Source organism: Neopelma chrysocephalum, unplaced genomic scaffold (assembly GCF_003984885.1).
Source record: "Neopelma chrysocephalum unplaced genomic scaffold, ASM398488v2 Primary Assembly neopelma1_44, whole genome shotgun sequence".
Classification (NCBI taxonomy): Eukaryota; Metazoa; Chordata; class Aves; order Passeriformes; family Pipridae; genus Neopelma; species Neopelma chrysocephalum.
In genome coordinates this window covers 5,795,270-5,821,322 of record NW_020897703.1, presented here as the reverse complement: position 1 = coordinate 5,821,322, position 26,053 = coordinate 5,795,270, and the positions used below count along the sequence as shown (strand labels likewise).

Below are 26,053 nucleotides of genomic sequence, written 5' to 3'. Positions count from 1 at the left end.
GGGAGCCGCGCGCGGCGGAAGCGGCGGGGTCGCAGCAGTTCCGCCTCGGCATCGGTGGCGCTGCACAAAATGGCGAAGATCGCCAAGACCCACGAAGGTAAAACCGCCCGCAGGGGCCTCGCGCCCGCGCCTGCTGGGCCCGCGTGCTCTGGCATCGGCCGCCGACTGCGCTTCTTCCCGCGTCAGCGCGGCGCCAGGCGCGGCCGGGCGAGCGGGGACCGGGCGGGCCGCGGCTCTGTGTAATGGCGGCTGCGCCGTCAGCGCCGGGCCCGGGCCGGGGGGGAGCTGGGGCCGGGGAGCGCTCGCTGTGCCCGCGAGGCACGGAGCGCGGTCCCTGCGCTGCCGCTCCATCGGCGCGGCCCCCCTGCCCGCAGGGCCCACGGCTGGCGCTCGGGGCAAACCCCGTGGCCCCGGGGCGGGTTTTGCGTCGAAACGCCAGCGACGCGCGTTTATTGCGGTGCCGGAGCCCTTTGGCCTCGGCCCGCTGTGAACAGCGACCGGAGGGGCGGGCGAAGGGGTGGTGTCGCTGGAGCCGGCGCGGCCCGGGCCGATCCTGGGCCGCCGCTGGATGAGAAAAGTGCCCCGGAGGAGGGGAAAGAGCGCGAGGGCTTCAGCGTGTCAGCTGCCATTTTACACACGTTTCCTGCCTGTTTATGTAGGAAAACTGTCTCCCGAGTGATTTGGGGAGCGAGGGCTTTCATAGGCCGAAGGCGGCGGAGCGCGCCGCTGCTTCCAGCCCTTCGTAGCGGGAATTAAAGCTGTCCTTGTGGACATCGACCGTGGCTCTTAAGTATCTTCAGGCAACGGAGAATAATTTTGAGAATTATACCGCTTCTCTGTTTCTGCTTTTGAGTTTTTTACTCGTGTTTCTGTGTACGATGGATGATCTGTTTTAATTTACATCCGTAATTCCCTAATCGAAAACCACCTCCGGACGGTGGTTGTGCACTGGGGGGTAGGCAGGGCGCCCAGGTAGTCATTGTCTTTGGGGATGGGGTTTCTTGTTTCCAGTTTTGCACTTTTCAAATGGACAGCCATCATCTCCCGTGGAAGTGAAGTTAATATAGTCTTTAGCACTGCAGACCTAATCTGAGTTTAGGGATGAAGAAGAGTTTAAACTGCTGTCCTTATCTTTTTTTATTATTTGGTTTGATTTTTTTTTTTGAGTTCTGGGACATTTCTGTAGAATTACAGGAATTGTCCTTTGTTTATATGCTGTGACCTGCATAAGGGTTTGTGAGAGTATTACCCATCACCGTGCTCTGCCTCTCCTATTACTTGAAGAGATTTTTGTAATAAAAGAGTAGAATTGTCGTAGGATTTTTTTTTTAATTTAAATTGCTTGTTTATTGGAGCAAATGGTGATCCATTGACTTCAGTGAAAATATTGACATGCTTCCCGGTGCACGTTTTGATTAGTGTTGTATCAGAACACGTTTTAAGCAGGGAGTTGTTCAATAAAAATATGTATACCAGGGTATGATCATGTAATGCTCTTTCTCAGCTTGAACAGGCTAATTATTTTTCTTCTGAAGTCTATCCTATTTTTTTTTTCGGTTACTGACTAATTTTCCAAGTCGAGTTGTTTGTTACTAAATCATCTTAGAAGATTTTTCATGTATTTGTACTGGTTTGTTAAATACTTGTTGGCTAATGTGTTCAAGACACAACTTGAAAGATGTATCAGAACAGTTGGAAATTGTGTCAGCTACATAGTTTAAGGGGGAACTCTGTGTTTTAGGCTGAAAAGTAAAGTTTTAATGGGCAGCTTATGAAGCCTCAGTAAATGATTGAGCTTTGAATTCTGCTGGAATTAGTTTTTAATTTAATTTTTTTTCTTGCTCAGAAAAGAGCAAAGAGATCACCAAACATAATAGAGAGATCTGACATGTATAAGAGTGCTAAAGTAGCTAGAAATAAATTGCATAGGGCAAGCTAAATGTGCAAAACTGTGATAAGGCATGAAAACGTAAAAACTGTTTACTCTGTAAAATACTACTTCAGTACAGGGTCTGGTTCTGCTTTCTCTTTTTGGTGTTGCAAGTAGAATTACATGTGTGGTAATGAAGTACGTATTTTGAGGAAGGCTCTCATGACCTGTCTGAGGTAGATGTTCACTGACTTCCAATTCAAATGTGTTGACTTTCGTAATATTCAGCATTTATAGTATGTTTCAAACAGCTGTGCATATTAAAGTTATTTCTTTTAAAATACCAAACTATACTTAAGTAAAATACAGAAAAGGTATGAGCAGTAGGATATTATACCCCTCCTCTTTTTTCCCTCTGAACTCCCACTCCCTATGCTGTTTCTCTGTCTGTGACTGAAGTTTCTGTTAATGTCCTGGTTAACTAAATCATCAAATGAGTACTTTGCTTTGCACGATGTGTTTTTAAGCTTTGTGATTACTCTTCCTTAATTTGATTTGTATTAAAGTGCTTTGTAAATAGGGTGTGAGCTTTTTCAGGACATTACCACTTAGCTCAAGGAAGGTAAACACATCTTGAACGTCAGAATAGCATTTTCCAGCTAAATATGTGATGCTTTCCAAAGGGACCACCAGGCTGCCTGTTGCTGCAGACCTCCTGGTTCAGAGGTTGTTGTGCATGTCAGGTGGGTGTTCTCTTAGGGTGCTCCATTTAAACTGGCAGCCAGGAACTGTGTGGCATTAGGTGAAAGGTATGGTGGCCACGAGTGGAGTTTGTTGACCTTGTCCTATGCAGACTTTCCTTGGCGTAGATAACCCAGCAGGATTTGCTGTAAGGAAATGCGAATGCTCCTTAGTCTGTTAACGGATGTAATCCCTGCAAATTTAAAGGAGAAGGCCAACAAAAAATAAGACCTGTACCCTTTTCAGTAAATGTAGCTGTTTAAAAACAAAAGAACAAGGCTTTAGTATGCTAAGTGTTGGTAAGAACTGTTAATAGGAAGATATTTTTGCATTAATGCTATTGCTGCAGAAATCCTAGGATTGTTTGAATAGACTCCATTGATGGTAGTAGTGGGGGGAGGCCACGCACCAGCAAATCTCTGTGGCCCATCCTGTGGGGCAGGGGCTTGTATTTGGCTGAGTTATTTGTTCAGGTTGATTCAGTGAACAGGTGATGGAAAGGCACGATGATCCTGCATTGTAGGCAAGATCTGTAGGCTCTTTTTGTGTGTTGAAGTTGGTTACAGCTATGGATGTTCAGTCAGGACTTACTGTGCTACTAAAGGAGGCAGAGTGTTGTTCTAGTAACTGTTCTTTAGAAATAAGAAACAGTGTTATTGTACTCTAAAATCACTCAGTGCCAGTAGTGTTGTCCTTGGGAGAGAAGGAAGCTTTGGGTATTCCCTTTCACTCCAGAGCTGCATTGCACCAGGCTGCAGGAGGAATTAGGAACTTGATTCGCTCTCTGGAAGAAACAGAAAGAACTAAAAAATCTGCGAGGAGAGTATTTGAGTTGCACTGGCTCAATAAACATGACATAGGATGACTTAAGCAAAGTGGAATACCTTAAGATGATAGGGGTGAGCAGGATACATGTGCCTCCAGAGGCGATCAGAGACCCCTGAGGGCAAGAGAGAGATCCCTGATTTGGTAGTAGTTTCTTTCTGCTGCTTCTCCGGGAAGTAACATGTTGGGGAGCAACGTGCCTCCAGTTCTGGGCTCAGTGGAATCCCTTGTGCTGTGCAGGATTTTAGTGGGACCTGGATGTACCTGCAGGCAGGAACCAGCAGGTGCTCACAGCTGGAAAATAAGGCTTTTGTCACGTTTCAGCTTCTCATGAGCTGAGTTTCTGTAACACAGAGAGGGCTGTCCAAGTTATTCTGCTCTAGAAATCTGCAAAAGGTTGATGGAAGCTCTTAAGTGGCTGGAGCAAGATTTTAATCAGCCTCTGTGGTATATATTCTGTCGGTGGGACTCTTGGTGAGTTTAGAAGCATATTTCTGCTGGTTTTCCCACTGCAGGAATTGCTGATTTGCTGTCAGGTTTAGTGAACACTGTGCTTCACTGCCAGCTCCTGCAGGCTGTGTGTGAACACTTAGTCCTGCTGTTCTCACTCAGCTATATGGCAAAGAATTCTTAGGTTAAACTGTGTGTTCACTTGCCTCTCTAGAAAACGTGCCTTTGTACAGGAGGCATAATTTGGTTTACAGTGGTGTGTGGTTTGTTTGTTTGCTTGCTTTTTTTTTGGTTCTTGGCAGCCTGATAACAAAAGATAAGAAAAGGATCCAGCCCTGACTTTAAGTAAAAACTTTAAGTTTAGAGTTTGAACAGTTTGAACTTTTAAACCAAGCAATTCTGATCCAATAATTTGCATTAGCAATAATCTTGCCTTTAGAAAAACAGTATTTTAATTTTATTTTTTGTCAGATTTCTTAGCAGATCTTGTGGTATAGTGTCTTTTGCAAGCTGACTTGGTGGGAAAACCTTATGAAAGTTTTTCATCCTGAAAAAGAGAAATGAACAACACTAGTAAACAACTAGTTATTAGTCAAGATTTAAGATTATTTATGAACAGAATTTCCTGTAGCTTCTTTTGTAAATTGGCAAATTTCTCTTAAGTTACTGTAGCAGGCAGTACCACTTTGGGTGGGAAAGGGTCAATCACAGAATCATTGGTGTTGGAAGGGTCTTTTGAGACCTTCCTCTCAGGCATGATCCTTTGTATTTCTGCAGCCATGAAATGCAACTCTTGGGTATTTTTTGGGCCATGAAAGTAATTGGTTTGCTGAAGTTTACATTACATGGATAATTGTCTTTACATCTCTGTTGACTCAAAATTCATAGGAAAACAGTAATAATTTTATGGAGTTAGTTGTGCCTTAGTATACCTGCATCACGGTTATATTTGTTGAAGACAGTTGGATTACTGCAGTTTATTTTCTCACTGCATTACAACAGATAGAGGAAGGCATGGTTTAATTTGGTTCCTTGTTTTGTGGATTAACAAGTTAGCGTTCTTTCTGAAAGCACCAAATTTCTGTGGTCAAAGATGGCCACCAGAGTTGATTAGAGTTTGATCCTGATACAGTAAAAGAATGGCAAGGCTCCCATTTGTCCTGTTTGAAGGGTGTTTTGTTACCCAGAAGAATAGTAGACTCTTAAAAGGTGGTGGTGCAGGCAGGAATAATGATGAGTAAATAACATCTGATCTGCCAAAGTGAAAAGGAACTGGTCCGAAATTTGGGGATTTTTTTTGTTAAATTGGTACCCAGTGGCATATTAGTTGTTTTTTTTTTTAATTTATTTGTTCAAAGACAGTACAGCTTTGCAGTGTTAGAAAACACAATACAGTGTTGTTTTATTAAATCTCAGCTTTTAGAACTCTTGCAGCAGCTCTTTTGAACAGATTTGTTTAAATTAGCAAAATTGGTGATAACATTGTGGAAGGCTTTTTTAATGAGAGGATTATATTTGTTGCGAAAGTGTTTTGTTGGTGTAGTGTTGAGAAATATTGCTGTGGTGTAAATTACCTTCTCTCCTATCTCTGGAAGATGAGATAGTTTGATTAGTTTGCTTTAGGCCATACAGTTAAAGTAGTCTGTGCTGGATAATATTACAGCTTCAGGAAAAGCTGCTTATAAATAGAATATAGTTTATGGTATTTATTTCTTTATTATTTAAAGCATTATAGTTTATGGTATCCTATAGTTTTGTGTGTCATGTATGTTTGTTTCTTTTGTGATAATCTTTGAGATTGGGCAAAAAACTCAGTTTGCTGTACATAGTAACATGAATATTATATTTTGTGTGTATGTGTAATAAGACTGGTGGGGCTTTTTTTTGTGTCTTTACCCTAGATATTGAAGCACAAATTCGAGAAATTCAAGGAAAAAAGCCTGCTCTTGATGAAGCACAAGGAGTAGGCCTTGATTCCACAGGATATTATGATCAAGAAATTTATGGTGGCAGTGACAGCAGGTTTGCTGGATACGTCACTTCTATTGCAGCAACTGAATTGGAAGATGTAAGTGATTTTATGTATTTGTTGTTTAGGGCATATGATCTAAGTATTTTTAGATCAGTTTTGAGTAATTTTTAATAGCAGTTGTTTGTAGTAAAACATTTATTGTCTTTAAAGCCATATTAGACCAAATATGTCTTATCTGGGAAGCTTATACTTTGTGTTGGAAGGGACTTCAAAGATCGTGTAGTTCCAACCCCCCTGCCATGGGCAGGGACACCTTTCACCAGACCAGGTTGCTCAGAGCCCCATCCAACTTGACCTTGAACACTTCCAGGGATGGAACATCCACAGCTTCTCTGGGCAACCTGTTCCAGGACCTGACCACGCTCCCAGTGAAGATTTTTTTTCCCTAATATCCAGTCTGAACCAGCTCTCTTTCAGTTAGCAGCCATTCTTCCTTGTCCTGTCACTACATGCCTACATCCCTTCAGATACTGGAAGGTCACAGTTAGGTCTTCTCTCAGCTGAACAAACCCAACTCAGCCTTTCCTCACAGCAGAGGTCTCCAACCCTCTAATCAACTTGGTGGCCTCCTCTGGACCTGCTCCATCAGGTCCATGTCCTTCCTGTGCTGAGGACCCCAGAGCTGGATGCAGCACTCCAGGTGGGATTTCACACCAGGGGAGAGCAGAGGGGCAGAATCCCCTCCCTCACCTGCTGGCCACGCTGCAGCCCAGGACAGGGTTGGCTTTCTGGGATACCAGAGCACATGGCCAGGTCATGTCCAGCCTCTCATCCACCTGCACCCCCAAGTCCTTCTTGGGAAAGCTGCAGTTTTAAGCCTGGCTTGCACTTCATGAATTGCACTTTGAGAGCCTTGTAGGCCCAAGCAAAAGGCAAAAAGGTGTGGCCTGGTACTTAATTGGTGTCAACCTTACCTGGAGTTAATTAACTTTGTTCTGTTGTTGCTGCCAACATTAAAAATAACAGTAAAAAATTCTAATAAATCTTTGTCCTTAGTGACTATTCTAAGATTTTTATTTCTACTTAATTTCAAATTTGAGAGCAGTTTTGAACATTGTTTTGTCACTGTAGTTATGTTCTCCTTATGCATCCTGCTTGTAAGATTACTTGATGTTAATTTCTAATTTAAACATTTGACCACATTTTCAGTTGGAGGAGCAGTCAGAAACTGCAGTTCTAGTCATAAATACATAGGCAACTACATATTACACCGAGTGAATTATATTTTTAAGAGTGAAGAAGATTGTTATGTTCCATTTTCCATACTATTAGTACTAGTTGATACGTTGGTTGTTTGTTTTTTTTTTAGTGTCATCCATAAACTTTTAAGGATCCCTTAATTAAAAATTTCTCTTAGTCTGGAACTCACTGAAAAGTTTCCTAGTTTTAAGAGCAGTTTTCCTTTTGGGTTGCTGTAAGTTATTGCATAGAAACTGACCACTAATATGAAGAAATAGATAGCAAAAGTGAGTGTTCCTTATTGCCATTATGATTGAGTAAGTGTAATAAACTAGCATGAATATATCTCTGAATTTTTCACTGTTTTTGAAGCTTTTTTATAGGGTTATTTACTCAAGCTTTGTTCCATGTAGCTGACTTCTAAGAGAACTAGTTTGATTATCAGTGCACCAGTTTTAATATGCCAACTAAGGAGCTATATCAGAAGTGATAATATGAAATACAGATGTTTTGTGTAACTAGTGTAAATAAACACAAGCATACCTGATAAGAGGTAGCATATTTCAGAATACTTGAGCCTTGTAAAGAATGAGACACCTTTTTAGTGATATGGATGTAATAATAAAAGCTATATGAGAAAGCTTGCTAAAATTAGGAAAAAACGTGTCCATTTCCATCTTTTCCATGGCCACAGCGTGTTCATTTGATGTTAGTTTACCTAAATATAATATCAGCATGACAAATTTTTCATGTCTTTTTACTGCCAGGATGATGATGACTACCCTTCCACCAGTTTGCTTGGGCAGAAGAAGCCAGGGTACCATGCTCCAGTGGCATTGCTTAATGACATACCACAGTCTACTGAACAGGTACATCTTAACTGAAGACACAATAAAATACTGCTTTAGGTGTTAGGGGAAAGAAGTGTTAAAGTTTATCCATAGCCACCTTGTCTTTTGGAAATACAAGATGTATGTAAAGGGCTATGGTTTTTAAATTTTGCTGTAAGCTTGTTACTGCTTTAGCTTGGAATTTCACAGGGTGATAAAAATTGGCACTTGTGCATGTAAAGCCCATATGGGCATATAAACTAAACTATTGAGTTTTTTTTTTTATTGACAGTCACATACTTCAGAAATTAAAATACTGGAAATCTTAATGGCCTTTATACATCTGTTTTTTTGAGGAAAATGTAATCACATAATTTATATTCCTGGAGTATTTTTCTGTGAAATTCAGAAACATTTGAAGTAGCATTAAGTCACACTACAGAAAGGGAAAGGTTGACAGCACAAAATGCTTTGGTAACATGGGAATAAACTCTTAAAATAGAAGATTTTTATCAGAAGTTATTTCATAAGAAGCTGTGTTAAAAAAAGTGAAATTCTAGTTACAGAAGTAAAATTTATGTTAGCATAACGTTTTGACATTCCTGCATAGTTGAGATGAAAAATAATCTACGCCTTTTTAGTACTACCTGAAAATGAATGCAGTACGAGACAGATTTCATATTACTCCTCATAGATATGTGGCTAACAGGCTTTTATTTTGTTTTTAGTATGATCCTTTTGCAGAACACCGTCCTCAAAAGATTGCAGATCGGGAAGATGAGTACAAAAAGCACAGGCGGATGATGATAATTTCCCCTGAGCGTCTTGATCCTTTTGCAGATGGTAATTTATTTTGACTTTTCTATACCCTGTATGGAATTTTTGTCTTTAATTGTCTTTAGCCCTTTGATTTCTGTTGGCATGCTTATAAACTTAGTTTTGTTTTTAAACATCCCCTTTTCATAGAGATTTGGTTGAAAATCTAGATGCCATATACTTCATCTTTATAATACGAGTTTTCTTTCCAGGTAGAAGGACAAGAAAATTGTCAATGAGCCATTGCCATAGAAACACAAAGGGTTAAAGGTTTCTCTTTTCTTTTGTTTTGGGTTGTGCGTTGTACTTTGAACAACTTGTGTATTGAGTGCTCAGATTCATTCAGTACCTTGAAAGTTTTCATTCCGAGTCATAGATTTTACAGGGTTACTGCTTTTGAAATGCTAGTTCTCAAATAGAGCACCTAATTCTTACCATCCTAAGTAAACCTTAGGTGGTATAGCTAAAAGAAACAAAAGCATATATAAGACTTTGATACTACTAATAGTTCAAGTCTGTTCTGATAATTTTAGAATGCAAGTCAGGAAAAGGGGTGTTAGTGGGTCTGACAGAAATTTTCTTCAGGTGAGTGAGTTTCACATGTGGCATTAAGATGCCTGTTGGCTTAAAATTAGTAGCTATTTTGCAGGTTTTACAATTGAGAATTTCAGCCTGCATGAATTAATAGGGATATTAATTATTTTACTTGCTTAATTGTAATTGATATAAACATGTATTGTCAGAATTCACAGGCCCATACTAACTGTCCTTAATTTCTTTCCTACAGCAGTACTGCTATATGCCAGTCCTGTCTGCATTCTTAAGGGTGCAGTTCAACACATCCTGTGTAGATTATGGTGAAAAAGTATTCCAAAGGAAAGTCCTATCAAAGCTAGTGTCAGAAAGACACAGCCAATTGGGCAGTGATCTTCAGCATAGAAATGTTTAAGAAGTGTATTTTTTTTCCTAAAGTATAATGCTATACCACTTGTATAGCAAATCTGCACATTTTTCTTTAAGAAAAGTGTTTTTCTTGACAAGTCTCATTTCTATAAAGTTGGGCTTCTTTTAAAGTATTTAAAAATTTAATTAATGCAAGATACACAGCATAAAACAGCATATGGTGTACAAAACCCATTTCCTGTGAGTATTGTTGTGGTGGTGTATGTACTGTATTGCATTCAGCTCCCAATCACAATTGTACCTTGAGAAAAGAAGAGGGGGAAAGTGTCATCAAATGGTTTTGTGGGGTTTTTTGTTTTGTTTTATTTTTATTTTTTAATGAAGCCCTGTTATCAATATGACACTAGAAGGTCTGTGAGACATGTCCAGATTTGTCAAACTTATAAATGGGTCTTTATGATAAAACAGTTTAAACATTACTTAGGTATGCAATAGTTACTTATAGTCAGATAACAAGTAGGATTTAACAGCTTACACAAGGTAATGTTTTGATTATAAATATCTTTCCAAAGTGTTACTAATGGTAAAGAGATAATTTTCTAGGCTTCTATTCTGCTGCTTGAAGTCAGAACTGCTGATGGAGACAAAGGCACGAAAGTGTACGTATTCCGGATTAGCAACCCAGGAACCCATCACTTCTGAAGACTCTTAACTGTGTTGTCATTTTATCATTTTTATCGGCTTTAAAATATTTGTTTGAAACTGCAGTAGTTATGTTTGTGTTCAAACAGGTTAAATTGATCAGCAAACTGAATAAACGTAAGATACATGTAATTTTTAAAATTTTCGATCAAAAAGTAAAATTAAATGATCATGGAATAATATAATACTAGAGCAGGACAGTAGAAGTCAATAGTTTCTGCTTATCTTGTACTCATTGTGCTCCATTCCTGTTGCTGTTCTCTTCCACAGGAGGGAAGACTCCAGATCCTAAAATGAATGCCAGAACATACATGGATGTTATGCGTGAACAGCATTTAACAAAAGAAGAGGTGTGTTTGGGGGAGGGTTTTCCACTTGAACTGAGTTTCAATTTACTGCCTTCGAAAGCACGTTAAGAGAGTGGGAACGTAAATTCTGTTGACTTTGTCTTGACTTTAAAGTCTTTTTCCTTGGAAAATCCTGTTCTTCACGTATTGAAAGTCAATAGAATTTAAAGATGAAAGTTTTGAAAAACATCTGTTCTACATAATAACTAAGTAATGCAAGGAGAAATATATTGAGACTGTTTTCATCTGGATTTTTTTAATAGGACTTAGGCTTTGTTGTTTGTTTTCTTACAGAGGATGAGAGAAATTCTTAATAGTGACTGAGAAGTATTCAATGTCAGATGTTTGTTTTTGTGAGCTCTGTGTGAAGGGAATCCAGGGAGGTTTTAAAAGGCTTTTGTTAAAGTACTTACAACAGATGTTGCAGTACTAAGATGTGATATAAGGTTGACATTTGATTTTAAATATTAAGAAAAAAGAAAAGGAAAAAAAAAAGGTAAAGTAGATGCTTATTCATGGCTTTTAAAAATTCATTCTAGTTTGTAGAAAGATATTGGTAATAAATCAGATTTCTTGTGTAAAACCTACAGTGCCATCTTGTTAATTGGAGCAAGACCTTGTAGTTCTAGTGACTTCTGACATTGATTTATACTTGTCTTACCCTAATTTAGGATTTAGTTCATAATTTTGACAGTCTTACTGCTTATGGATCCATTGATAAGTGCAGAACAGTCTGGGTTAGTGTGCTGTTTCACCAGTATCATCACAGAATTTTAAAGAGGAATCCCAGGGCTTTATGTCATGGGATGTAGTTCGCATGAACATATTTTCTAAGTCATCCACCTTTAATTTACTGAAGTAGAAGTTTGAAACAGATGGGTAATGATTTCAAGGCATACATATGGGTGACAGAAACTGATAGCTTTCATAATTCTCCATGCACTTGCATTTGCTATAAGAATGGCTTTTATAGAAAAATCAATTTAAAACCAGCCCCTCTAAACACATACCTGCTCTGCCAAGACAGAATAATTTGAAAAAAGAGTGACCTTGAAATGAAAGCAGTAGCTAATTGCATGTTATTTGAGCAAAACCTCAAAAAACAGCGTAATAAGATACGGTAGGGCTGAAAAAACTCTTTTAAAGGTATAGTCTGAAGAGGCCTTCTTGAGAAATATGTTTCTTATGTTTGTATTTTTGTGCTTTTGAATAGAGGGAAATTAGGCAACAACTAGCTGAAAAAGCTAAAGCTGGAGAGCTTAAAGTCGTCAATGGAGCTGCATCTCAGCCACCTTCAAAACGCAAACGGCGTTGGGATCAGACAGCTGATCAGACTCCTGGTGCTACACCTAAAAAATTATCCAGTTGGGATCAAGCAGAGGTAATAATCCTAGTGCTCATCAGCTATCTAAAAAGACATTATTAATGCTAATCCTCTTGAATGTCAGAAGTTTCTTACTCTATTTAAAAAGAGCAGCTAACAGCCTTTTACTGTATAGTGTGAGTGATACTGATACTGCTGGTCCTGTGTTGTATAGACTCCTGGACATACACCATCTCTGCGATGGGATGAGACTCCAGGCCGTGCAAAGGGTAGCGAAACTCCTGGTGCCACGCCAGGCTCGAAAATATGGGATCCAACTCCCAGTCATACACCAGCAGGAGCAGCAACACCTGGCCGGGACACGCCTGGTCATGCAACACCAGGCCATGGAGGTGCCACTTCCAGTGCACGTAAAAATCGATGGGATGAAACACCAAAAACAGAAAGAGGTATTGATGGCAAACTGAAATGTGCATAATAAGTTTTGAATGGTTAATTGTATTGGATTTTTTCACTTTAAGTTAACAGTAGGTTCAGAAGTCAGGCAAGAAGTAATTGTGCTCTGACATCTAGTGGTTGATGTGGGATGTTGTTCTTGTCAGTGTGTAGCATTGAGTTCTGCCTGTGAGCTTCACTCACACCTGTGAAAGTATCTCAGCTCAAAAATTGAATCAAAGTTTGGTGGTGTATCTACTGACTGCTGCAGGGTGGGATTTTCATGTGTAGAGGACATAGTAAGGGAGCTCACGTTGAATTGCTTTTCATAATACATTGGTGTGTGTTGGTTCTGAACGGTTTAATTCTTTTGAAGAGGTTTTCATTAAAACAAGTTTTGGAAGCATTTTCTCACTGGCCCTACTTGAATTTGGCTCTTGTGTCAGAACAGTAGAAAATTGTTGTTGCCTAATGCTTTTATCAAAGGAGTACATGGAGTAATTTGTTCAGTTTTTACAATATCTGGTTAATTCTGTTTGTTTTTAGCATTTTATCTTTTTATGCTAAGAGTCAGCAAGAAGATGACGCTTTTTTTCATGAAAGGAAGTTCTCTGTTGCATGTTTTTAGTGTAATGGTTGTATTTTTCCAATATTTGCCAAAGTAGTCTTTACTTTTTTGTCCACTCTTTATTTATTTGATACTTTTTAATTTGTGTAGAAATTAGGACAAGATACTGAAAATGAGTCTGGATATTGATACTATAGTTGGAATATGTACTGTTCAGCTTTCTGCAAAAATTGTTTTGTTTTTCCTTAGATACCCCGGGCCATGGCAGTGGATGGGCTGAGACACCTCGTACAGACAGAGGTGGGGACTCCATTGGTGAGACACCAACCCCAGGAGCAAGTAAAAGAAAATCCCGATGGGATGAAACGCCTGCGAGCCAGATGGGTGGCAGCACTCCTGTTCTGACACCTGGCAAAACACCCATTGGGACACCAGCTATGAACATGGCAACACCTACACCAGGTAAGCTCAGTCCTTTGGCTACGACTTCACTTTGTTTTGTGGGTATGAAGATCTACCTTTATATTGTATCTTGAAATAGATTGCTGGCTAACATGCTCTCTTGCCTGTATGAAAGCATTCAGTATATACTCAGTTCACTCTTTTCAATGTCCTCAGCAACTCAGTTCTGGAGGGGAATTGAGACTTAAGTTACATATCTGTTGCTGCTCAGTTTAGTTGGTTAAAAATTGATAAAAGGCTCTCTAAAAGTCTGATATCTTACTACAGATTTCAGGTGCTATGGAAACATGAGAACACTTAAAAGCGAAGTTAACAAATAATCTCCTTCTGCATACAGAAGATTTTTTTTAAAAAATACTTTTTTTTTTTTTAATTTGAATACAGGTCATATCATGAGCATGACTCCTGAACAGCTACAGGCTTGGCGTTGGGAAAGGGAGATTGATGAGAGAAACAGACCACTTTCAGATGAGGAATTGGATGCTATGTTTCCAGAAGGATATAAGGTAATTCATCTGGATTAAACACAGCAGACCATGATGGGGGTTTTTTCTTGCCAGGGATTGCTGATTTTTTTTTTTTCCCCCTCCCCACGAGTAGAACGTTTCATATTAACTATTGATTATTGATAGTAGATGCTTGTTTGATTTGGTTGCTGATTTTATTGTAAATCCATTAGAAGGGAAGATCTAAAGGTGATCTGAAAGGCCGGTTGTTGTTCTGCTTCTCTGTGTTGGGAATGTCTGTCAGGGCCAGAAATGGACTGGTAAAAATATTAAGTCCAGATGTAGAAAACATAGAAGAGAGTAAGAAGCAAGTTACTCTGTTGATGCAGAATTTGAAGTGCTTCTTTAATACTTAGAGACTTCAAATTTTATTATCTAAGCTCTCAGCAGTGGAAATGAGCTTTCTTCTGGAATATTGTCAATACAGGATAAGCACAAATAAAAACTGTCCTAGTGAATTTGTGTTGGTGTGAACATGGGATCTGATGTAGGCAATAACATTTTACAAATCCCCAAACAAATCAAATGAAAGCTAGAACTCAAGCCATGTTTTGTATTTGATGCCTTCCTCTTTTTATGTCGGTTGCATTAAATTAAATTTTGTTCTTTCTCCTGTAGGTTCTTCCGCCACCGGCTGGTTACGTTCCTATTCGCACTCCAGCTCGGAAACTTACAGCAACTCCAACACCTTTGGGAGGGATGACAGGATTCCACATGCAGACAGAAGACCGGACTATGAAGAGCGTTAATGACCAGCCATCTGGAAATCTGCCATTCCTAAAGCCGGACGATATCCAGTACTTTGATAAACTGCTGGTAAATGAGGTTTCGCTCATGCTGATGTAGCTTTCCTGTTTTCTTTTGAATATGAAACAGTACCCATTTATTTGTCTGGATTTGTTTGTAGGTTGATGTTGATGAATCAACTCTGAGTCCTGAGGAACAGAAGGAGAGAAAAATAATGAAGTTACTTCTGAAAATAAAGAATGGCACTCCTCCCATGCGAAAGGTAAGATGAATTGTCAGGTGCATTTATGTAATTGTTTTTCAAAAACTGGCATTTGTTTTCAGGTTTAGCTTCAGTTGTTCATGGCATGCTCTTTAAGATAATCTTCTAAACTTTGATATCTATTGTGGTTTAACACCAACTGGCAACTAAGCCCCACACAGCTGCTTGCCTCCCCCCACCTCACACCCTGTGGGATGGATGAGAGAATCAGAAGAGTAATAGCAAGAAGGCTTGTGGATTGAGATGGGAAAAATGTCATAATAATAATAACAACAATAATAATAATATTAGTAAAGGAAAATAACAAAAAAAAAGAGAGAAATAACCCCCAAGAAAACAAGTGATGCAAATGGAAAACAGTTGTTTACCACCAGCTGATGCCCAGCCAGTCCCTGAGCAGTGGTCCTTGGCCAGCTTTCTCCCTGGTTTATATGCTGAGCATGATGCCATATGGTGTGGAATATCCCTGTGGTCAGTTCAGGTCAGCTGTCCTGGCTGTGTCCCCTCCCAGCTTCTTGAGCCCCTCAGCCCCCTTGCTGGTGGGGTGGGATGAGGAACAGAAAAGTCCTTGACTCTGTGTAAGCCCTGCTCAGCAGTAATTAAACATTCTGTGTTATCAGCGCTGTTTGCAGCACAAGTCCAAACCACAGCCTCATCCTGTGAGCCTCATCCTCAGCAACTGTGAGGAGAATTAACTCTGTACCAGCCAAAACAGCACATCTGTTTAGTGCTTTCTTCCTCTTCTGTATCTCTGTAGCTTTTTGTTTGTCATTCAGTGTAGTTTAGTATTGCTGCTCTTTCTGCAGTAACGTCAGTCGCTAAATGTTCTATGGCTTGAATAATTTTTTTTACAATTATAAGAAACTAGATTTATAGTTCTTTTTGCTGACAGGGCTTTGTAATTTTCTGGATTTTACTTCCTACACTTAAATTAGCAGTGTAGCTCTTAGTTAAGTTTTGGCCTTAAACATTAGGCAACACAGTAGCAGTCTTTTCTGCGCAGGTTTGTTCTGAATTTACAATAGCACCAAGCTGCTGAGATGCAAGTGCGTGCTGTGAAGCTGACTTTTAGATGGAGTCAATATTAGACCAGAAGCATGCTTTTCTTGAAAATTGAACACCTAGGAGCTAACCACACAGTGTTTGTCATCACACATTTGTGTTTAAACAGATCAGCATAAATTTTTTTGAAGTATAGTTTTGCGGTGGTAGAGGTAAGTATTTTGAAGCCTGTGGTTACAGTCAGTTACATTTTAACTTGGTTAGTATCTGTTTTGTAATTGTTCCCTGTTGTTTCCTTAGTTTAACTGGCGGGCTGTTTGGTTTTGTTTAGGCTGCGTTGCGACAAATCACTGATAAAGCTCGGGAATTTGGAGCAGGGCCGTTGTTCAATCAGATTCTGCCTCTGCTGATGTCACCAACACTTGAAGATCAGGAGCGTCACTTACTTGTCAAAGTCATCGACAGAATTCTTTACAAATTGGATGACTTGGTCCGACCATATGTACACAAGGTCTGCTGCAGTTTAGTATTTCATCTCTGATTTGCCTTTTCTGCACTTTGTGTGCATATTGGAAGAAGATGATACCATGTTTTTTTAACATAATTGGATTTCATATTTCTTAAGCCAAACTTTAAGTTTTTATAGTGTGATTGAAGTGTGGGTTTATAGTATTAAGGCATGAGGTAAATATGATATATATATCATGCATCATATTGGAGGTGGGAAGGGGATCTTACCTGTTCTAGGTAGTATCACTGGACCAGGTCCTTTAGAGACGAAAAGCTGTAAAAACAACATAGATTTATTTTTTTTCTGATCATAATAAAATTTTAAGCTTGGATCCATGGAATCATCTTTGTTTCATGGACTCTAGTAGGGCCAGAAATACTATTAAAAGTTTTAATGAAGGATAATATTAATTTGTTCATTTTTTTAGATCCTTGTCGTCATTGAACCACTGCTGATTGATGAAGACTACTATGCTAGAGTGGAAGGCAGAGAAATTATTTCAAACTTGGCTAAGGTAAAATTCCATCCTTCATCAGAGCACTGAGTTAGCTTACATATAGCTGCATGTTTATAGGTGTGACAGAAGAATTAACTGTGCTGTTCGTGAATCCAATTGGTATGTTTCCTTTTTTTTCCTTCAGGCTGCTGGTTTGGCAACAATGATCTCCACAATGCGACCTGATATTGATAACATGGATGAATATGTCCGAAATACAACAGCTCGAGCCTTTGCTGTCGTTGCCTCTGCTCTGGGCATTCCTTCTCTGTTACCCTTCTTGAAAGCTGTCTGTAAAAGCAAAAAATCCTGGCAGGCTAGGCACACTGGCATCAAGATTGTGCAGCAGATTGCTATTCTTATGGGTTGTGCTATCTTGCCTCATCTCAGGAGCTTGGTTGAAATTATCGAACATGGTAAGTTCTGCTTTTCCAGGCCAAAGTTTTTGTACTCACTTTATATCTGGAAATTTTTTCATACCCTCAGTAAGGCACAGTTACAATAAGGTCCTGGTTTTGTTTTTCTTCTAACATTGAGAAGCATTTCAGCTGACTCTGAAAGAGGAATAGTGGTTCAATATTCCTGAAAATAAATTAATCCCTTTTACACTGCCCCTCTGTTTTTGCTGTTTTGAACTTAAGACACAACAAGTACAAGAAGTGCTACTAAACACTACTCTTTTGCAGGGCTGGTGGATGAGCAGCAGAAAGTTCGCACCATCAGTGCTTTGGCCATTGCTGCTTTGGCTGAGGCAGCTACTCCCTATGGTATTGAGTCATTTGATTCTGTTCTGAAGCCTTTGTGGAAGGGTATTCGTCAACACAGAGGAAAGGTAGATCTAAAATACTTTCTGTAGTTTGAACTGAAATGAATGTGTACCCTCTGTAACTAATTAGAGACGTATTTCTGCCTTTAAATAGGGTTTGGCTGCCTTTTTGAAGGCTATTGGTTACCTGATTCCACTCATGGATGCCGAGTATGCAAACTACTATACCAGAGAAGTCATGCTAATCCTTATCAGAGAGTTCCAGTCTCCTGATGAAGAGATGAAAAAAATTGTGTTGAAGGTATGTCAGAATGATGGTTTAGCATTAATATTGATTGTGTACGTATTTCCTTTTCTTAAAAATAGACAAAAACCCCCAAACCAACCAAATAAAAAAAAACTCCAGCCCAAACCCCACACCCTACAGAATTAAAATTGTTGGATTTTTGTTTCCTGCCAGGTGGTAAAACAATGTTGTGGTACGGATGGTGTTGAAGCAAACTACATTAAGACAGAAATCTTGCCACCTTTTTTCAAACACTTCTGGCAGCACAGAATGGCATTGGACAGAAGGAATTACAGACAGGTATTTTGGTGTTGTTTTTTTTTAGTTGGAAAATTATTTACAGTAGAATAAAATTCATATTAGAATGTTCATTCAGGCTAGATGCTTAATTTTGTCTGTGCCTGAAACTGATTTTTGTTTGTACTAGTGATTTGGAAGTTGTGTATCTAAGAAAGCTCTCAGGCTCTTAAGAGTTTATCAAGACATTTTACATCTGTGTATATGAGTCTACCTCAGTTGTAAGGTGGAGTAGGTTGCTCCATTTATGTTAAAAACACTGAATGTTATCTAAAGGTAAAAACGGTTGTTTGTAGTGGACTTAACATTCACGATGCTATTTCTCTTCAGACAAGAGAAATTATTTTCAAGACAGAGAAAGTAGATTTTTAACAATGCTTGCTTACCTAACATTTGTGTGTTTCAGTTGGTTGATACAACTGTGGAGCTGGCAAACAAAGTGGGAGCAGCAGAAATTATTTCTAGAATTGTGGATGATCTGAAAGATGAGGCTGAGCAGTACAGAAAAATGGTCATGGAAACAATTGAGAAGATAATGGGAAATCTGGGGGCAGCAGACATCGATCATAAACTGGAAGAACAACTTATTGATGGTATCTTGTACGCCTTTCAGGAACAGACAACAGAGGTATGGCCAAGGGTGTTCAGTGTGTGGTTTACTTCAGTTGGAAGCCATTTTACTGTTAGTAATACAGAAATGTATGCTTCTAAGGTAGATTTTTAGAATCACTTTTTAGATGTCACTGCTCTAATCAATGAAATCCAGAACCAATCTCTGGAGTGTTAGCATTTTAATGGCAATTTTTAGATGCTGCCAACTTTAGTTCAAATCTAGTGTTGCTGTTGGTCTGATTTTCCTTTGTTTTTACACTCAGGATTCTGTGATGCTGAATGGTTTTGGCACAGTGGTAAATGCTCTTGGCAAAAGAGTTAAACCCTACTTGCCACAGATCTGTGGTACAGTTTTGTGGCGTTTGAACAACAAATCAGCTAAAGTCAGGCAGCAGGCTGCTGACCTCATCTCTCGTACTGCAGTGGTCATGAAGACTTGTCAAGAGGTATTGTATGGACTTCTACGAAATTTGCTCTGGCTGGTCATTGTAATGAGAGGGGAGAGAGTTAACTTCTATATCTTTTTACTTGGTTGCAGGAAAAACTGATGGGACACTTGGGTGTTGTTTTGTATGAGTACCTGGGTGAAGAGTATCCTGAAGTACTGGGCAGCATTCTCGGAGCGCTTAAGGCTATTGTGAACGTGATAGGTATGTTTTTGTGTTCATTACATGACTGTTCAAGAGAAAAATGAACACTCATTATAAAACTAAATGTGCCTCTTGGAATTCAACAGGTATGCACAAGATGACGCCACCCATCAAAGATCTGCTGCCACGTCTCACACCTATTTTGAAGAACAGACATGAGAAAGTGCAGGAAAATTGTATTGATCTTGTTGGGCGCATTGCAGACAGGTAAGTTAAGTAATGAGGAAATACCTGACCCTCTGTGTGGGCAATTATTGCAGCAAATGCTCCAGCTGAGTATTGGATTTGGCAACTGGGTATTCTCATATCTCTTGATATTTCTGAATGTGTACGTAGAGCTTGAGATGGGATATTTAGCAGATGGTCTGTTGAACATATTGTAATTATATTATTTTTAAAGCACTTTATAAGAATTATGTTGTCCACTTATGCAAACTTAGAATGCACACAATATAATAAGTTTTGAGTACATCTTTGACTCGGGAAAGTCTAATATTAACAGATACCTAATTAAGGAAATGGTTAAGCAGTATCTCTCTGTTGATAGCAAATGAATAGGTGCTGCAGTTTGTGTGGTTTTATTTAAAAAATTCTGACATCACTGAAGAGATAACTCACTTTATTTGCTTTCAGAGGTGCAGAGTATGTTTCTGCAAGAGAATGGATGAGGATCTGCTTTGAACTGCTTGAATTACTAAAAGCTCACAAGAAAGCTATCAGAAGAGCCACAGTGAACACCTTTGGTTATATTGCAAAAGCTATTGGGTAAGTTGGTTTAACACTTACCCACTTCTACACACAGTTACCAAACATAGTGATGATTGACAGGTTTTTTCTGAGAAATAATCAAACCTCTCTACATTTTAGATGTGCAGATTTGGTTTTAGTCATTTTGTAGAGGAATACAGCCACCTATTCTTCATTATCATAGGATACTGCACTTCTGAACAAAATGTGTAGACTAGCAAGGTTCAAGTACAATTTGATAGTAAAAGCTATTTGTCCCATGAATTTTTGATACTGTGATATGCATTCAGACCCTCTTCGTATTATTTCACAAACTCTCCTTTAAATAATCTTTTTTAATTTTGTTTTTTTCCCCAAATAAATACTTTAATTTGCAAAGGATTTTTTGCTACTAAGGTGATACTGTAGAATGAAGCACATTTCCCCATCTTTATGCATATACTTTAAGTGACATATTACTTAATGCAGATACAGCAAGCAACCAAGGAGTGCTGTAACTACATTACCTATGCAGACATAACCTGTCTCTGTCAGTGTGTATGGTTTTATACAAGTTTGTAATCACCTGTGGGATCAGAGTAATAGTGGGGATGCTGTGCTACCCTCCAGAGTTTACATGAGGCAGAACAGAAGGCAGGGAAAAACCTAAGTCTAGAGAAAGAAAAATATGTTGGTTATGAAAATAAATTGCTTCATCTGTTTGAATTTAGTGGTTTATGTTGTTTCCCAGTTCTCTAAACATTTTTAAGAGCTAAGCCATGTTTCTCTGCCACTTGCAGTTTGAAACTTAACTTACTTGATCCAAATCCTCACTAAATCTATTGACATGGATGCCCATGTTTTCTCTTTCAGACCACACGATGTGTTGGCGACACTGCTAAATAATCTGAAAGTACAGGAAAGGCAGAACAGAGTATGTACTACAGTAGCAATTGCTATTGTGGCTGAAACCTGCTCACCTTTCACAGTGCTGCCTGCACTCATGAATGAATACAGAGTTCCAGAACTGAATGTCCAGAATGGTGTGTTAAAATCTCTTTCTTTCCTGTTTGAATACATTGGAGAGATGGGAAAAGATTACATTTATGCTGTTACACCATTGCTTGAAGATGCATTAATGGACAGGTGAGTACACTTCTTCTATGGGACTTAGACATAATCTTATTTTAAGTATATAGCTGGTTCTTAACAGTAGCAAATATACATATTATCCTTGTTTGCTTAAGGTTTTAAGTAACCAGCATAATTTGCAAGCTGTTATTTGCAAATAATTCACATTATATGCTCCAATTTTATTAATATTTTGAAAATTAAAATGATACAAGTGTCTTAAGGCAAGATTTCTTACATTAAAACTCCTTTTGGTAATTTATGTTGTTGGTGCTTTTGCTGTGGAATTAGTGTGGATTAATTTGTCAGAAAATTCCCCATCTTTTTTCACTTCACTGATTTTTGATACTCTTCCTCTTGCTGTCAGTAAGTGTGGGATAAAAGTGTTATTAGTGCTTTTTAAAAAAGTGTTATTGAAAAGAAATGCTGTGCTTGTCCAACCATGTTGCTTCTAAGTATAGTTTATTAATAGACCATTGTTCTCTTTGCAGGGATCTTGTGCACAGACAAACAGCCAGTGCTGTGGTGCAGCACATGTCTCTTGGTGTTTATGGGTTCGGCTGTGAAGATTCTCTTAATCATTTGTTAAATTATGTGTGGCCCAACGTGTTTGAAACCTCTCCTCACGTCATTCAGGCAGTCATGGGGGCTCTGGAGGGCCTCAGAGTTGCTATTGGTCCCTGCAGAATGTTGCAGTACTGTTTACAGGTATGTTCCTGTGTGTGCTGGGATAGCAGAGACAGCAGTTGACTTTTTTTGGCTCCTGGAAAGTCCTTGCCTGACAACTGAAGATGATTTCCAGCCAAGAAAACCTGTGGCTTTTTATCTCGTTAAAGTTTTCTTTAAACATGGCATTCTGTACTAAGGATGTGAATAACTGAAATATGCAATAAGCAGAGATTTTGTTATAGTGAGATAGCTGATTACATTGCAGAACATTGCAGATGACCTAGAATATAAATTGACTAAAATAGCCTGGCACTTAGGTTTGTAAATTGGAAGCATCTTACAAATTTTGAGTATGTGAACTAATGACTGGGGAATAAATGAGTCACGTAAGGGCTTAAGAGAACAAGTAACCAGTGAGATAAATAAACAAAATAAATTAACATATTGGCTTCATATTGAGTCAGTACGATTTGTTGTTACCCAAGAAAAACAGTAAGACATTTAAAACTGTAAGAGTGAAGCACTAGAGAACAGTGCTTTGATTAGAATTTATACTGTTAGATTGACACACATTTACAGAAGATGAACTGATTGGTATGTGCTGGTAAAATCTGAAGGCTCCTTTTCTGTGTAATTGCATGTAACAGTTCTTGCTGTGTTGGCTGCAGAACCTAAATTCACCTGACAGATGGGGAGCAAGGATTAATGTAATGCAGATCAATGTAGAGAAGGTGTGACAGCATTTTATTAGTTATTTGCAGATAAGAAATTTAAGAGTGGGGACCTCAGCATAAAGATTCTGACATCAGTAGGAAGGTGAAAAAAGTCTCATGCAGTGTATGTTTTTGCAAGTACTACTTGAATGTTCCATTATATAGAACTGTCCTTTTCCTGGAGCTTTTGCATTCTGCCAATTTATTAAGTGCTTATTTTGCAACGCTTGATTAAATTCAATGAAAGACATTGGCACCTTAAGCTTTTAATAAATTTTGTTCCATTGTGTTTTCTAGGGTTTGTTTCACCCTGCCAGAAAAGTCAGAGACGTTTATTGGAAGATCTATAATTCGATCTACATCGGCTCACAGGATGCTCTGATAGCACATTATCCAAGGATCTATAATGATGAAAAGAACACCTATATTCGTTATGAACTTGATTACATCTTATAATCTTCTTGTTCAGTTGTTTGTGTTTAATGCACAGCTGTTGTTCAATTAAATGCTTCAGATTTGACGATGTAAAATTTTAAAATTTGGAGATCAGCGTAGGGCTGGTCAGAGGCAGAGCTAGGTATCCAGTAGCATGATTTTTTAAATATGTCCTTGTTTTTTGATGTTAAACAGTTAAAGCCAGTAGTGACCAACAAAACAGTGATTACAATGTACTGGAGGGATTTTGTTTTGGATCCATCTTTCTGAAGTTTTAGATTTCATTCCTTGTGTTTAAAGGGGAAGTTTATTTGAGAAATAAACATTTGTGTATAAAAACTAATTTGTGTGTGGTTTTTGGACAGAGGGGCTTGTAAAATGAGGCCCTTTGGATTAAGTATTTGTTCATGTAATAAATAGGTGGTATAAAACATTTTAACCCTTTTTGTCATCCACTAGCTTTTGAATAAATAAGAAAAATGTACCAACTGTAGTTAATGTGTGTCTCTTTGTCATGCAGTAATGTAGCTGTAGCCTGGGTGATGGCTGTAGTAGTAGCAGTTTATTTTCTTGGAAAAAGTAGTGTTACTGCTTCATCTGCAGTATGAAGGTGGGCATGGATTAGCTTGGTAAATTTTCAGAAGTTAGGCAGTTTTATTGTAAATGATACATGTTAAATCAGTTGTGAAAATTATGCATATTGATCACATTCTGTGTTTTTTAGCATTTATGGCTGTATGAAAAACCAAATAATATTTATAGGCTGTGCTATGATCCTGTTAAAGCTTTAGAAAGTTGTGTCCCTAGCACCTTAGACGAGGCAGTTTCTAAGAAAATTGTTCTATTTTCTTTTGCTTTTTGCCTTCTGTGCATGTACTACAAAGGAAAAGGTTTTGATACATGACAGTAAAGCACATACAACACCAGGTTAAATCATTCTGGTAGTAGTTATATTTTCACATGTTTGTAAGGTAATAGAAGGTAGTAGTTGCCTATCAGGCATGGTGTTCTGTGAGTCCTTCATTCAAGCTGAGTGATTGATTTCCATCTTACCGAGTTTAGTGCAGTGTTGTTAGCTGAGTTCTCCCTGCTGTTCAACTTATGAGAAAATTCCACCCTTCCTTTCAAGGCCTGACTTTTCGTTAGGGACTTGGGAACCTTTTGTTAATGAAGGTACCAATTTGTTAGGAAAGGAAAAAGACATTATTTAGCAGTGAGCTTTATTCTAAATTTTAAGTGAAAACAGCTGGAACTTCTTGAAGTCTTTATTGCTGAACTGTTCCCTTGGAGAGTAAGATGCGCATTCGATCTGTTTCTAGTGCTTTGTCATTGAATAGTAGTGTCTGTGTTACAGATGGCCTGTCATCTTCATTGCTTCAGGAGTTGTGCAAGATAGAACCAAGCAAGTGCCAATAGAGAGGGAGGAGGGCTGAAAGAAACCACTGAGTTTTGAGAGACTGGCCAAAAGAGAGCTCTGAAACAGGTAGGAATTGAGGATGGCTCGTGACTTGAAGATGCATCTCAGCAAATTTGTTATAAACAAGTTAAAGTAAAAAGATTCTCATAAGATGGAGGGGAACAACTTGAAATTGTGCTTGTTTTTGTTTTTTTTCTGAGCTCATCACTTCTCAAAAGCATTTCCATAAATCTTTTTGAGGAAGATAAAATCTGTTTTTCTGTCCTGAGAAAGGGAAAGGGGAAGGAGAGCTCTTTGATGAGAAAGAATTGTACATAAAACTGTGGTGGTCATCTTTGGTCTTTTTGCTATCCCAAGTATGTGGTATGAAACTGGGTTTGAAAAGGCAGTTCTTCATACACAATGTCATCAGTGAGCCTTTTTATCCTTCTCAAAACTTTGGTGGATCTGCAGAACTCTAGCCTAACAAGGCCATCTGTGGGTCACAGAGTGCTTTATGTGATTTTCTAGGAGCCAAAAGCAGCTCTTTTGCCTTTGTTGTTTAGCAACCACACTGAGTTTTATTCAGCACAGGAAGATTATTTAGCAATATCTAAGAATGCTGACTTGCATTTCTGTTCTGCCTGAAGGGAACAAAATGGGGGGGAAGTAAGTATCTGTCTAGATATGACATCCATCCCTCTGTAGAGGGATGCCATGTTTTTTTCCAGGACAAACTTAAGTCATTAATGAATGAGAAAGTTTTACTCTAAGGTGGTGACTGGTGCTCACCTACAGATTTCTGGTTCTGGACAGCAAAGGACAAAGTTTAAATGAATGGAAAGATTGGGTCACTACAATTTAAGTTCCATTAATGGATAATTAATTATACCATTAATGCAGAAAACTAGGCAAAGTGAACAAAAGATCTGTTTTGCTGCTTGTTTGTAAAATGGGAGACACACAGTGGCTTGGCAAGTGCGAATTTACTGTGCTACAGAGTTCATGTGGTGTTCGATAAGTGCAGGTACAAGCATAAAATCTGAATGTCCAGAGAGCCCCTCAACTTCCTAATTCAGGTTTCTTTGTAAAGGGAACCAAGAGCCTTTACACTTGTCTTCCAATCCCCTTTCTGGGTACAGCTCCTAAGTTTGTCAGTGAATGGCAAAAGAAACTGTGGGCAAAAACTTCACTGACAGCCAGTTGTTCTGAACAGGCTCATCCAATGTGCAGAAAGAGGTGGAGGGACCTATAGGAAAAAAAAGGTATGTTGTTTTTTTTTTCTTAATATATTTTCTAAAATCAATTACAATTATGTATTTGGAAAGGGGTAGTGAATTAGGAGAGTGTAAGCCATACTGCAG

At 38.7% G+C, this 26,053-nt stretch overlaps 1 protein-coding gene across 4 annotated transcripts; it reads left to right on the top strand.

Moving 5' to 3' along the window:
* SF3B1 (splicing factor 3b subunit 1) lies at window positions 1-23,786 on the top strand. 4 transcript variants are annotated; one of them, XM_027678175.1, is made up of 25 exons: window positions 1-97; window positions 5,788-5,954; window positions 7,865-7,966; window positions 8,656-8,770; window positions 10,619-10,698; window positions 11,909-12,076; window positions 12,234-12,468; window positions 13,272-13,484; window positions 13,869-13,990; window positions 14,609-14,806; window positions 14,898-14,999; window positions 16,333-16,512; window positions 16,940-17,026; window positions 17,154-17,424; window positions 17,695-17,840; window positions 17,929-18,075; window positions 18,235-18,360; window positions 18,764-18,985; window positions 19,233-19,415; window positions 19,508-19,619; window positions 19,706-19,826; window positions 20,253-20,384; window positions 21,219-21,491; window positions 21,968-22,184; window positions 23,156-23,786. In XM_027678175.1, the coding sequence occupies exons 1-25, from the start codon at window positions 70-72 to the stop codon at window positions 23,312-23,314; spliced, it is 3,906 nt and encodes a 1,301-aa protein (XP_027533976.1). In that variant the 5' UTR covers window positions 1-69; the 3' UTR covers window positions 23,315-23,786. The 4 variants fall into 4 exon arrangements, with proteins under 4 accessions (XP_027533976.1, XP_027533980.1, XP_027533978.1 ...); XM_027678176.1 differs by lacking the exons at window positions 1-97; window positions 5,788-5,954; window positions 7,865-7,966; window positions 8,656-8,770 and adding an exon at window positions 9,008-10,305; XM_027678179.1 differs by lacking the exons at window positions 11,909-12,076; window positions 12,234-12,468; window positions 13,272-13,484; ... (15 more) ...; window positions 21,968-22,184; window positions 23,156-23,786 and adding an exon at window positions 10,250-10,305.
* Window positions 23,787-26,053: the final 2,267 nt, after the last annotated feature.